The sequence below is a fragment of the Pristiophorus japonicus genome, chromosome 3 (assembly GCF_044704955.1).
Source record: "Pristiophorus japonicus isolate sPriJap1 chromosome 3, sPriJap1.hap1, whole genome shotgun sequence".
Classification (NCBI taxonomy): Eukaryota; Metazoa; Chordata; class Chondrichthyes; family Pristiophoridae; genus Pristiophorus; species Pristiophorus japonicus.
In genome coordinates, this window is record NC_091979.1 from 293,147,942 (window position 1) to 293,162,638 (window position 14,697).

The following is a 14,697-nucleotide window of genomic DNA, read 5'->3' on the forward strand; positions in this document are numbered from 1 at the left end:
CCGCTTACCTCACTGCTCTCAGAAAGCAAAGGTTTCAACACCAATGCTTCGTCCTGCATCCAGAGATAGGCACTAACATTGTCTGCTTATGACTCTGTAATCCACCACAGACCAGGCACTGAGAACTGCGCTGACGCCCTCAGTTGGCTGCCATTGCCCACCACCGGGGTGGAAATGGCGCAACCCGTAGACTTGCTTCTGGTAATGAATTCTTTTGAGAGTGAGGGGTCACCCATCATGGTTCGCCAGATCAGGACCTGACTAGCCAAGACCCCGTGCTATCACTAGTAAAAAGCTGCATCCTCAATAGGAGCTGGTCGGCGGTTCCTGAGGAAATGCAAGATGAAATCAAGCCATTTCACCGACACAAAGATGAATTGTCCATCCAATCGGATTGTCTCCTATGGAGGAATCGCTTGATCTTGCCAAAAAAAGGCAGGGAAACATTTATACGTGACCTGCACAATACCCACCCAGGCATAGTCATGATGAAGGCTATCGCCAGGTCGCACATCTGGTGGCCTGGCATTGACTCCGAATTGGAGTCATGCGTACACCAATGCAACACTTGCTCGCAGTTGTGCAATGCACCCAAGGGGGCCCCCCTGAGTCTGTGGTCATGGCCCTTCAAGCCGTGGTTCAGGGTCCACGAGGATTTCGCCCAAAATGGATTGAATGTATAATAATGTCGTCATGTACGTCCACTGCCACCATTGAAAGACTTAGGGCCATATTCGCCACCCATGGTTTGCCCGACGTCCTTGTCAGTGACAATGGACCATGTTTCACCAGCTCGGAATTCAACGAGTTCATGACCCACAATGGCATTAAGCATGTCAGGTCTGCCCCATTTAAGCCCGCATCCAACAGCCAAGCGGAACGGGCGGTCCAAACCATCAAGCAAAGCTGGAAACGCGTATCAGACGGCTCCTTGCAGACCCAGTTATCTCGGGTCCTGTTCAGCTACCGGATGCGTCCCCACTCGCTCACCGGAGTTCCCCCTGCAGAATTGTTAATGAAGAGAGCACTCAAAACCAGGCTCTCCTTAGTCCACCCGATCTCAATGATCACGTAGAAACCCGGTGGCACCGGCATAACGTGTACCATGATCACACAGCGGCATCGCGTGGCATTGAAGTTAATGATCCAATGTTTGTTCTCAATTACGGTCACGGTCCCAGTCCCAAGTGGATTGCCGGCACTGTCTTAGCCAAGGAGGGGAATAGAGTGTTTGTTGTGAAATTGTTGAATGGGCAAACGTGCAGAAAGCACCTGGATCAGACCAAACTGCAATTCATGGGCTACCAAGAACAGTTTGAAGAAGACCCTACAATCTATGATCCACCAACACCCACACAACCAGCAATTGACCTCGCTGTCAACCACGAGGATGAACCCACCATGCCCGACAGTCCGATCAGCCCAGCCGCACTGCCGTGCAGCAATGATCCAACCAACTCACCGATGCGTCGCTGAGTCAGGAACAGCGTCGGAGGTGCGTGGAGAGGCCTACAAAAGGCTGTGAGGTTAGGCGGTGCGTCGCTGAGTCGGGAGCAGCGTCGAGGAGGTGCGTGGTGAGGCGTGGCTTGTGCAGCTACAGGGAGAAGGCAAAAAAGAAGCAGAAAGAAATAGAAAGGTGACGTCACAGCCAAGGGGGTAAGTGATTGGTTGGTGATTGGGGAGTAGTTTTCTTTTTTCTTTGCGATAACAGTGAGTAAACTTTAGCATTGTTGTTGCCAATTTAAGTGCATCTAAGGGGTAAGTCATGGCAGAAGAGCTCGGTCACGTGATATGCTCCTCCTGTACCATGTGGGAACTCAGGGACACTTCCGGTGTCCCTGACAACTACGTGTGCGGGAAGTGTATCTGCCTCCAGCTCCTGACTGACTCTCTTGCGGAATTGGAGCTGAGGGTGGATTTACTCTGGAGCATCCACGATGCTGAGAATGACATGAGTAGCACATGTAGTGAGTTGGTCTTACCGCAGGTGAAGGGTCCACAGCTAGCTAGGGAATGGAAGACCAGCAGGAAGAGCAGTGCAAGGAAGGTAGTGCAGGGGTCCCCTGCGGTCATCCCCCTGCAAAACAGATACACCGTTTTGAGTACTGTTGAGGGGGATGACTCATCAGGGGAGGGCAGCAGCAGCCAAGTTCATGGCACCGTGGCTGGCTCTGCTGCACAGGAGGGCAGGAAAAAAACTGGGAGAGCAATAGTGATAGGGGATTCGATTGTAAGGGGAATAGGTAGGCGTTTCTGCGGCCGCAACCGAGACTCCAGGATGATACTCCTCCCTGGTGCAAGGGTCAAGGATGTCTCGGAGCGGGTGCAGGACATTCTGAAAAGGGAGGGTGAACAGCCAGTTGTCGTGGTGCACATTGGTACCAACGATATAGGTAAAAAAAAGGGATGAGGTCCTACAAGACGAATTTAAGGAGCTAGGAGCTAAATTAAAACGTAGGACCTCAAAAGTAGTAATCTCGGGATTGCAACCAGTGCCACGTGCTAGTCAGAGTAGGAATCATAGGATAGCTCAGATGAATACGTGGCTTGAGCAGTGGTGTAGCAGGGAGGGATTCAAATTCCTGGGGCATTGGAACCGGTTCTGGGGGAGGTGGGACCAGTACAAACCGGATGGTCTGCACCTAGGCAGGACTGGAACCAATGTCCTAGGGGGAGTGTTTGCTCGTGCTGTTGGGGAGGAGTTAAACTAATATGGCAGGGGGATGGGAACCAATGCAGGGAGACAGAGGGAAACAAAAAGGAGACAAAAGCAAAAGACAGAAAGGAGATGAGTAAAAGTGGAGGGCAGAGAAACCCAAGGCAAAAAACAAAAAGGGCCACTGAATATATAGGGGCTGCAGGAGGGGTCAAAACTAAAAATCATGGTTTAAAAACTAGTATTAAAACACTCTACCTAAACACACGCAGCATTCGAAATAAAGTAAATGAGTTGACGGCACAAATCATTACAAATGGGTATGATGTGGTGGCCATTACAGAAACGTGGTTGCAGGGTGGCCAAGACTGGGAATTAAACATACAGGGGTATCTGACAATTTGGAAAGATAGACAAGACGGGAAAGGAGGTGGGGAAGCTCTATTAATAAAGGATGATATCAGGGCAGTTGTGAGAAACGATATTGGCTCTAATTAACAAAATGTTGAATCATTGTGGGTGGAGATTAGAGATAGTAAGGGGAAAAAGTCACTGGTGGGCGTAGTTTATAGGCCCCCAAATAATAACTTCACGGTGGGGCGGGCAATAATCAAGGGAATAATGGAGGCATGTGAAAAAGGAACGGCAGTAATCATGGGGGATTTTAACCTACATATCGATTGGTCAAATCAAATCGCACGGGGTAGCCTTGAGGAGGAATTCATAGAATGCATACGGGATTGTTTCTTAGAACAGTATGTTACAGAATCTACAAGGGAGCAAGCTATCTTAGATCTGGTCCTGTGTAATGAGACAGGAATAATAAACGATCTCCTCGTAAAAGATCCTCTCGGAATGAGTGATCACAGTATGGTTGAATTTGTAGTACAGATTGAGGGTGAAGAAGTAGTGTCTCAAACGAGCGTACTATGCTTAAACAAAGGGGATTATAGTGGGATGAGGGTAGAGTTGGCTAAAGTAGACTGGAAACACAGACTAAACGGTGGCACAATTGAGGAACAGTGGAGAACTTTTAAGGAGCTCTTTCATAGTGCTCAACAAAAATATATTCCATGAAAAAGAAGGGCGGTAAGAGAAGGGATAACCAGCCGTGGATAACCAAGGAAATAAAGGAGAGTATCAAATTAAAAACCAATGCGTATAAGGTGGCCAAGGTTAGTGGGAAACTAGAAGATTGGGAAAATTTTAAACGACAGCAAAGAATGACTAAGAAAGCAATAAAGAAAGGAAAGATAGATTACGAAGGTAAACTTGCGCAAAACATAAAAACAGATAGTAAAAGCTTTTACAGATATATAAAATAGAAAAGTGTGACTAAAGTAAATGTTGGTCCCTTGGAAGATGAGAAGGGGGATTTAATAATGGGAAATGTGGAAATGGCTGAGACCTTAAATAATTATTTTGCTTCGGTCTTCACAGTGGAAGACTCAAAAACCATGCCAAAAATTGCTGGTCACAGAAATGTGGGAAGGGAGGACCTTGAGAGAATCACTATCACTAGGGGGGGTAGTGCTGGACAGGCAAATGGAACTCAAGGTAGACAAGTCCCCTGGTCCTGATGAAATGCATCCCAGGGTATTAAAAGAGATGGCGGAAGTTATAGCAGATGCATTCGTTATAATCTAGCAAAATTCTCTGGACTCTGGGGAGGTACCAGCGGATTGGAAAGCAGCTAATGTAACGCCTCTGTTTAAAAAAGGGGGCAGACAAAAGGCAGGTAACTATAGGCCGGTTAGTTTAACATCTGTAGTGGGGAAAATGCTTGAAACTATCATTAACGAAGAAATAGCGGGACGTCTAGATAGGAATAGTGCAATCAAGCAGACGCAACATGGATTCATGAAGGGGAAATCATATTTAACTAATTTACTGGAATTCTTTGAGGATATAACGAGCATGGTGGATAGAGGTGTACCGGTGGATGTGGTGTATTTAGATTTCCAAAAGGCATTCGATAAGGTGCCACACAAAAGGTTACTGCAGAAGATAGAGGTACGCGGAGTCAGAGGAAATGTATTAGCATGGATAGAGAACTGGCTGGCTAACAGAAAGCAGAGAGTCGGGATAAATGGATCCTTTTCGGGTTGGAAATCGGTGGTTAGTGGTCTGCCACAGGGATCAGTGCTGGGACCACAACTGTTTACAATATACATAGATGACCTGGAAGAGGGGACAGAGTGTAGTGTAACAAAATTTGCAGATGACACAAAGATTAGTGGGAAAGCGGGTTGTGTGGAGGACACAGAGAGGCTGCAAAGAGATTTAGATAGGTTAAGCGAATGGGCTAAGGTTTGGCAGATGGAATACAATGTCGGAAAGTGTGAGTTCATCCACTTTGGGAAAAAAAACAGTAAAAGGGAATATTATTTGAATGGGGAGAAATTACAACATGCTGCGGTGCAGAGGGACCTGGGGGTCCTTGTGCATGAATCCCAAAAAGTTAGTTTGCAGGTGCAGCAGATAATCAGGAAGGTGAATGGAATGTTGACCTTCATTGCGAGAGGGATGGAGTACAAAAGCAGGGAGGTCCTGCTGCAACTGTATAGGGTATTGGTGAGGCAGCACCTGGAGTACTGCGTGCAGTTTTGGTCACCTTACTTAAGGAAGGATATACTAGCTTTGGAGTGGGTACAGAGACGATTCACTAGACTGATTCGGAGATGATAGATTGAGTAGACTGGGTCTTTACTCGTTGGAGTTCAGAAGGATGAGGGGTGATCTTATAGAAACATTTAAAATAATGAAGGGGATAGAGGCAGAGAGGTTGTTTCCACTGGTCGGGGAGACTAGAACTAGGGGGCACAGCCTCAAAATATGGGAGGAGCCAATTTAAAACCGAGTTGAGAAGGAATTTCTTCTCCCAGAGGGTTGTGAATCTGTGGAATTCTCTGCCCAAGGAAGCAGTTGAGGCTATAGCTCATTGAATGTATTCAAGTCACAGATAGATTTTTAACCAATAAGGGAATTAAGGGTTGCGGGGAGCGGGCGGATAAGTGGAGCTGAGTCCACGGCCAGATCAGCCATGATCTTGTTGAATGGCGGAGCAGGCTCGAGGGGCTAGATGGCCTACTCCTGTTCCTAATTCTTATGTTCTTATGCCAGGACTTCAACTCAGGCGATCAACCTGGGAACGCAGAGCACCAGATCGTTTCAACCTGTAAATAACTTGTACTTAAGACTTTGGGGGCAGTTATCTATATGTGAACCTAACCTATGTGTAAGACTTGCCACCAGGGGCACACCTGTGTACCCTGGAGCAAGCAGGTATAAAAGGCAGTCCACCATTAAAGAGACCAAGGTCACAATGGTTTGAGCTTACAACACAGTCTCATGGAGTTATTCTGAACTTAACAGTAGTCATTGATTTTCGTTAGATAACCCAAAAGCCTTAGTAGCAAGCTCCGGCTCGAGGGACAGCTCCAGACTCCACAACATGGTGCGGACCCACTTTCAGCTTTCTCATCTATCGTACTACGCATGCGCGACTGGATCGAGTGTACATGTGCAAAAAGGAGTGGGATCCACGGCGCGCATGTGCTGAAGGATACAAAAATGTTCATGCAGATAAACACTCTGGTAATTTTACAAGGGGTTTGTGCAAAGTGATCTTTTACCTCTGGGGCCTGGGTTAAATCTAAAGAAAGACTTGCATTTATACAGTGTCTTTCATCACCTCTGGACATCCCAAAGCGCTTTACAGCCAATATAGTACTTTAGAAGTGTAGTCACTATTGTAGTGCAGGAAACATGGCAGACAATGTGCACGCAACAAGGTCCTACAAACAGCAAGGTGATAATGACCAGATAATCTGTTTTTATTTTGGTGTTGGTTGAGGTATAAATATTGGCTAGGACACCAGAGAGAACGCCCTGCTCTTCCTTGAAATAGTGCCATTGGATCTTTTACATCCACCTGAGGAGGTAGATGGGGCCGTGTAGATGAGGCCGCGGTTTAACATCTGAATTGAAAGATAGCACCACAAACAGTGCAGCACTCCCTCAGTACTATACTGGAGTGTCGGTCTAGATTTTGTGCTTAAGTCCCTGGAGTGGAACTTGAACCCACAACCTTCTACCTGCTGACTTAGACATGCGGATACAACCAACTGAGCCATGGCTGACACTTGATTTTTGGGATAAAAATCTGTTGGCCTCGGGACCACAGCACAAAACTTCCCAAAATTTGGCACAAATTAATAATCACATGCTGAGGCCACAGGATGATTAGTAATGGAAAAATGCCACACTGGTGCAGTATGGGAATATATTGAAGAGGAAGAAGAGAGTTTTATTTTGCATCCAATCATGCTGAATGATACTGGGTAGCGAAAATGGGAAACAGTTTCATTTCTAATAAAAATTCTAAAGCTTAATAAACAAAAAATTAAAATTCACTGCCAAAAAATAATTTTACCTACAATTAATTTTCTAGATTTTAGTATATTTATTGTATTATATCAAAATGTTGACCAGACAATAATAACAATAATTGAAAATGTATGTTCTAAAGGGACTACACGAACCTTGAATTCTTTTAACAAACTCTCTAATCCTGCGCTCTGCTCTTCACTTACTGAGCGACCAAGATTTTGTTCCAGTAGAGGAAGAAAGTTTTGAAACACTGTAGTACAGTAACGGTTCCATCGAGTGGGGCGTTGAGCTCTCCATTCCATAATTTTGTTCTTCAGTGCCCATTCAATTCTAAGTCACAGAGAATAAAGCACATGCCCAAACACATTTTGAAAGCAGCAACCAGAAATAATTACTATTTTACTAAATATGACTGTTTTCATGAAAAGCAACCAACTGCCATACAAAACAAAAAAAACAACCAGCTGCCACACAAAACAACTTTAAATAAGATACAATGGTCTCTGACTCAACTAATCTGTGTGGTAAAGCATTCCATGCTCCCAACAACCTATTGAGTAAAGGCATTTTGCCTAACCTCTTTTTGCTTAGTAACTACTTTGAATTGGTGCCCTCTCATCACTGACTTCCCAACTACAAAAAGTAGTCTTCCCCTATTCACCTGATCAAAATCTCCTCTTGGGCTTATTTCCACTGGAGAAAGAAGGCTATCATCTGAAATCTCTCCTTGCAACTATAATTTTTCATCCGGAGTATCCTGGTGAGCCAATGATGTATACTCTCTGGTTGTAATGTTCTTTCCATAATGGGGTGTTCAGAACTGCATTTTTAAATTTATTTTTATTTATTCGCGGAATGTAGGTGTCGCTGGCAAGGTCAGCATTTATTGCCCATCCCTAATTATCCTTGTGAAGGTGATGAGCCACCGCCTTGAACCGCTGCAGTTCGTGTGGTGAAAGTACTCTCACAGTACTGTTGAGTAGGGAGTTCCAGGCATTTCACCCAGTGACGATGAAGGAACGGTGATATATTTCCAAGTCAGGATGGTGTGTGACTTGGAGGGAAACTTGGAAGTGGTGATGTTCCCATGTGATAATAGAGAAAAGGGAAATGACAGAGAAGTTGAACAAATATTTTGTGTCAGTCTTCATGGTAGAAGACACTAAAAACATCCCAATAGTGGATACTCAAGGGGCTATAGGTAGAGAGGAACTTAATACAATCATTATTACGAATGAAGTAGTACTAGGTAAAATAATGGGACTAAAGGCAAACAAGTCCCCTGGACCTGATGCCTTACATACTAGGGTCTTAAAAGAAGTGGCTCCAGAGATAGTGGATGCATTGGTTGTAATCTACCAAAATTCCCTGGATTCTGGGGCAGTCCCAGCAGATTGGAAAACTGCAAATGTAACGCCCCTATTTTTAAAAAGGAGGCAGACCAAAAGCAGGAAATTATAGACCAGTTAGCCTAACCTCTGTCATTGCGAAAATGCTGGAGTCCATTATTAAGGAAGCAGTGGTGGGACATTTGCAAAAGCATGATTCAATCTAGCAGAGTCAGCATGGTTTTATGAAAGGGAAATCATGTTTGACAAATTCGCTGGAGTTCTTTGAGGATGTTACGAGCAGGGTGGATAAGGGGGAACCAGTGGATGTGGTGCATTTTGGATTTCCAGAAGGCATTCAATAAGGTGCCACATAAAAGGTTACTGCACAAGATAAAAGCTCACGTGGTTGGGGGTAATATATTAGCATGGATAGACGATTGGCTAACTAACAGAAAACAGAGAGTTGGGATAAATGGGTCGATGGCAAACGGTGACTAGTGGGGTGCCGCAGGGATCGATGCTGGGTCCTCAATTACTTACACTCGGTCCCTTCATCCAAGTCATTAATATAGATTGTAATATAGCCAAGTTTGCTGATGATACAAAGATGGGTGGGAAAGCAAATTGTGAGGAGGACACACAAAATTTGCAAAGGGATATAGACAGACTAAGTGAGTGGGCAAAAATGTGGCAGATGGAATATAATGTGGGACAATGTGAGGTTATCCACTTTGGCAGAAATAATAGAAAAACAAATTATAACTTAAATGGAGAAAAATTGAAAAGTGCTGCAGTACAGAAAGACCTGGGGGTCCTTGTGCATGAAACACAAAATGTTAGAATGCAGGTACAGCAAGTAATCATGAAGACAAATGGAATGTTGGCCTTTATTACAAGGGTTGGGGAGAGTATAAAAGCAGAGAAGTCCTGCTACAACTGTACAGGGTATTGGTGAGGCTACACCTGGAATACTGCGTACAGTTTTGGTCTCCGTATTTAAGGAAGGATATACTTGCATTGGAGGCTGTTCAGAGAAGGTTCACTAGGTTGATTACGGAGATGAGGGGGTTGACTTATGAGGGGGTTGACCTCATAATGGCTAGGTTGTGAAGTGTGCTATCACAGCTCTTGATACCCACTCAGCTAAGTACTGCAGGACTCCTCCAGAGCGGCTCAGGCAGTGGAAGCATTGATAGCCATTATGAGGGAATAGCCCTTGCCACTACCTATCATAGAAACATAGAAAATAGGTGCAGGAGTAGGCCATTCAGTCCTTCGAGCCTGCACCACCATTCAATAAGATCATGGCTGATCATTCACCTCAGTACTCCTTTCCTGCTTTCTCTCCATACCCCTTGATCCCTTTAGCCATAAGGGCCATATCCAACTCCCTCTTGAGAGGCGGGAGTCGAGAGAGGCAGCGGCCTATAAAAGGCTCAGCAGTCCGGGGAGCGTCGAGAGAGGCGGGAGTTGAGACACGTACCGGTGCAGCTCCAGCTGGGAGAGGCGGGAGTCGAGAGAGGCAGCGGCCTATAAAAGGCTCAGCAGTCCGGGGAGCGTCGAGAGAGGAGGGAGTCGAGAAAGGCAGCGGCCTATAAAAGGCTCAGCAGTCCGGGGAGCGTCGAGAGAAGCGGGAGTCGAGAGAGGCAGCGGCCTATAAAAGGCTCAGCAGTCCGGGGAGCGTCGAGAGAGGAGGGAGTCGAGAGAGGCAGCGGCCTATAAAAGGCTCAGCAGTCCGGGGAGCGTCGAGAGAGGCGGGAGTCGAGAGAGGCAGCGTGCAATAAAGGTGCAGCAGTTATAATGGGTGACTTTAATATTCACATAGATTGGGCTAACCAAACTGGAAGCAATACGGTGGAGGAGGATTTTCTGGAGTGCATAAGGGATGGTTTTTTAGACCAATATGTCGAGGAACCAACTAGGGGGGGGGCCATCTTAGACTGGGTGTTATGTAATGAGAAAGGATTAATTAGCAATCTCGTTGTGCGAGGCCCCTTGGGGAAGAGTGACCATAATATGGTGGAATTCTGCATTAGGATGGAGAATGAAACAGTTAATTCAGAGACCATGGTCCAGAACTTAAAGAAGGCTAACTTTGAAGGTATGAGGCGTGAATTGGCTGAGATGGATTGGCGAATGATACTTAAGGGGTTGACTGTGGATGGGCAATGGCAGACATTTAGAGACCGCATGGATGAACTACAACAATTGTACATTCCTGTCTGGCATAGAAATAAAAAAGGGAAGGTGGCTCAACCGTGGCTATCAAGGGAAATCAGGGATAGTATTAAAGCCAAGGAAGTGGCATACAAATTGGCCAGAAATAGCAGCGAACCTGGGGACTGGGAGAAATTTAGAACTCAGCAGAGGAGGACAAAGGGTTTGATTAGGGCAGGGAAAATGGAGTATGAGAAGAAGCTTGCAGGGAACATTAAGACGGATTGCAAAAGTTTCTATAGATATGTAAAGAGAAAAAGGTTAGTAAAGACAAACGTAGGTCCCCTGCAGTCAGAATCAGGGGAAGTCATAACGGGGAACAAAGAAATGGCGGACCAATTGAACAAGTACTTTGGTTCGGTATTCACGAAGGAGGACACGAACAACCTTCCGGTTATAAAAGGGGTCGGGGGGTCTAGTAAGGAGGAGGAACTGAGGGAAATCCTTATTAGCCGGGAAATTGTGTTGGGGAAATTGATGGGATTGAAGGCCGATAAATCCCCAGGGCCTGATGGACTGCATCCCAGAGTACTTAAGGAGGTGGCCTTGGAAATAGTGGATGCGTTGACAGTCATTTTCCAACATTCCATTGACTCTGGATCAGTTCCTATGGAGTGGAGGGTAGCCAATGTAACCCCACTTTTTAAAAAAGGAGGGAGAGAGAAAACAGGGAATTATAGACCGGTCAGCCTGACATCGGTAGTGGGTAAAATGATGGAATCAATTATTAAGGATGTCATAGCAGTGCATTTGGAAAGAGGTGACATGATAGGTCCAAGTCAGCATGGATTTGTGAAAGGGAAATCATGCTTGACAAATCTTCTGGAATTTTTTGAGGATGTTTCCAGTAGAGTGGATAAGGGAGAACCAGTTGATGTGGTATATTTGGACTTTCAGAAGGCGTTCGACAAGGTCCCACACAAGAGATTGATGTGCAAAGTTAGAGCACATGGGATTGGGGGTAGTGTACTGACATGGATTGAGAACTGGTTGTCAGACAGGAAGCAAAGAGTAGGAGTAAATGGGTACTTTTCAGAATGGCAGGCAGTGACTAGTGGGGTACCGCAAGGTTCTGTGCTGGGGCCCCAGCTATTTACACTGTACATTTATGATTTAGATGAGGGGATTAAATGTAGTATCTCCAAATTTGCGGATGACACTAAGTTGGGTGGCAGTGTGAGCTGCGAGGAGGATGCTGTGAGGCTGCAGAGCGACTTGGATAGGTTAGGTGAGTGGGCAAATGCATGGCAGATGAAGTATAATGTGGATAAATGTGAGGTTATCCACTTTGGTGGTAAAAACAGAGAGACAGACTATTATCTGAATGGTGACAGATTAGGAAAAGGGGAGGTGCAAAGAGACCTGGGTGTCATGGTACATCAGTCATTGAAGGTTGGCGTGCAGGTGCAGCAGGCGGTTAAGAAAGCAAATGGCATGTTGGCCTTCATAGCAAGGGGATTTGAGTACAGGGGCAGGGAGGTGTTGCTACAGTTGTACAGGGCATTGGTGAGGCCACACCTGGAGTATTGTGTACAGTTTTGGTCTCCTAACCTGAGGAAGGACATTCTTGCTATTGAGGGAGTGCAGCGAAGGTTCACCAGACTGATTCCCGGGATGGCGGGACTGACCTATCAAGAAAGACTGGATCAACTGGGCTTGTATTCACTGGAGTTCAGAAGAATGAGAGGGGACCTCATAGAAACATATAAAATTCTGACGGGGTTAGACAGGTTAGATGCAGGAAGAATGTTCCCAATGTTGGGGAAGTCCAGAACCAGGGGTCACAGTCTAAGGATAAGGGGTAAGCCATTTAGGACCGAGATGCGGAGGAACTTCTTCACCCAGAGAGTGGTGAACCTGTGGAATTCTCTACCACAGAAAGTTGTTGAGGCCAATTCACTAAATATATTCAAAAAGGAGTTAGATGAGGTCCTTACTGCTAGGGGGATCAAGGGGTATGGCGAGAAAGCAGGAATGGGGTACTGAAGTTGAATGTTCAGCCATGAACTCATTGAATGGCGGTGCAGGCTAGAAGGGCCGAATGGCCTACTCCTGCACCTATTTTCTATGTTTCTATGTTTCTATAAAAGGCTCAGCAGTCCGGGGAGCGTCGAGAGAGGCGGGAGTCGAGAGAGGCAGCGGCCTATAAAAGGCTCAGCAGTCCGGGGAGCGTCGAGAGAGGCGGGAGTCGAGAGAGGCAGCGGCCTATAAAAGGCTCAGCAGTCCGGGGAGCGTCGAGAGAGGCGGGAGTTGAGACACGTACCGGTGCAGCTCCAGCTGGGAGAGAAGGCAAAAAAGAAGTAGAAAGAAATCAAAAGGTGACGTCACAGCCAGCGTGGTAAGTGATTGGCTGCTGATTGGTGAGTAGTTTTTCTTTTTCTTTATTAGTCAGTAACTTTTAACATTGTTGTCGGCAATTTAAGTGTATCTAAGGGTTAAGTCATGGCAGGACAGCTCGGTCACGTGATATGCTCCTCCTGTACCATGTGGGAACACAGGGACAACACCAGTGTCCCTGACAACTACATGTGCGGGAAGTGTGTCCACCTCCGGCTACTGACGGTCCGCGTTGCGGAGTTGGAGCTGAAGGTGGATTCACTCTGGAGCATCCACGATGCTGAGAATGACGTGAGTATCACGTGTAGCGAGTTGGTCTTACTGCAGGAGAAGGGTCCACAGCCAGCGAGGGAATGGAAGACCAGCAGGAAGAGTAGTGCAAGGAAGGTAGTGCAGGGGTCCCCTGTGGTCACCCCCCTGCAAAACAGATACACCGCTTTGAGTACTGTTGAGGGGGATGACTCATCAGGGGAGGGCAGCAGCAGCCAAGTTCATGGCACCGTGGCTGGCTCTGTTGCACAGGAGGGCAGGAAAAAGAGTGGAAGAGCGATAGTGATAGGGGATTCAATTGTAAGGGGAATAGATAGGCGTTTCTGCGGCCGCAACCGAGACTCCAGGATGGTATGTTGCCTCCCTGGTGCAAGGGTCAAGGATGTCTCGGAGCGGGTGGAGGACATTCTAAAAAGGGAGGGAGAACAGCCAGTTGTCGTGGTGCACGTTGGTACCAATGACATAGGTAAAAAAAGGGATGAGTTCCTACGAAATGAATTTAAGGAGCTAGGAGCTAAATTAAAAAGTAGGACCTCAAAAGTAGTAATCTCGGGATTGCTACCAGTGCCACGTGCTAGTCAGAGTAGGAATCGCAGGATAGCTCAGATGAATACGTGGCTTGAGCAATGGTGCAGCAGGGAGGGATTCAAATTCCTGGGGCATTGGAACCGGTTCTGGGGGAGGTGGGACCAGTACAATCCGGACGGTCTGCACCTGGGCAGAATCGGAACCAATGTCCTCGGGGGAGTGTTTGCTAGTGCTGTTGGGGAGGAGTTAAACTAATATGGCAGGGGGATGGGAACCAATGCAGGGAGATAGAGGGAAACAAAAAGGAGGCAAAAACAAAAGACAGAAAGGAGATGAGGAAAAGTGAAGGGCAGAGAAACCCAAGGCAAAGAACAAAAAGGGCCATTGTACAGCAAAATTCTAAAAGGACAGAGGGTGTTAAAAAAACAAGCCTAAAGGCTTTGTGTCTTAATGCAAAGAGTATCCGCAATAAGGTGGATGAATTAACTGTGCAAATAGATGTTAACAAATATGATGTGATTGGGATTACGGAGACGTGGCTCCAGGATGAGCAGGGCTGGGAACTCAACATCCAGGGGTATTCAACATTCAGGAAGGATAGAATAAAAGGAAAAGGAGGTGGGGTAGCATTGCTGGTTAAGGAGGAGATTAAGGCAATAGTTAGGAAGGACATTAGCTTGGATGATGTGGAATCTATATGGGTAGAGCTGCAGAACACCAAAGGGCAAAAAACGTTAGTGGGAGTTGTGTACAGACCTCCAAACAGTAGTAGTGATGTTGGGGAGGGCATCAAACAGGAAATTAGGGGTGCGTGCAATAAAGGTGCAGCAGTTATAATGGGTGACTTTAATATGCACATAGATTGGGCTAACCAAACTGGAAGCAATACGGTGGAGGAGGATTTCCTGGAGTGCATAAGGGATGGTTTTTTAGACCAATATGTCGAGGAACCAACTAGGGGGGAGG

The 14,697-nt window shown here is 46.3% G+C and overlaps 1 protein-coding gene across 1 annotated transcript in view; it reads right to left on the reverse strand.

Annotated features, from left to right (window-relative positions):
* Positions 1–14,697, reverse strand: part of LOC139255875 (protein CC2D2B-like) — a 558,271-nt gene that overhangs the window by 16,979 nt on the left and 526,595 nt on the right. Inside the window, exon 39 of the mRNA XM_070874046.1 lies at positions 7,201–7,378. Within this exon, the coding sequence (XP_070730147.1) occupies positions 7,201–7,378 (178 nt within the window). The remainder of the gene's footprint in view (positions 1–7,200; positions 7,379–14,697) is intronic.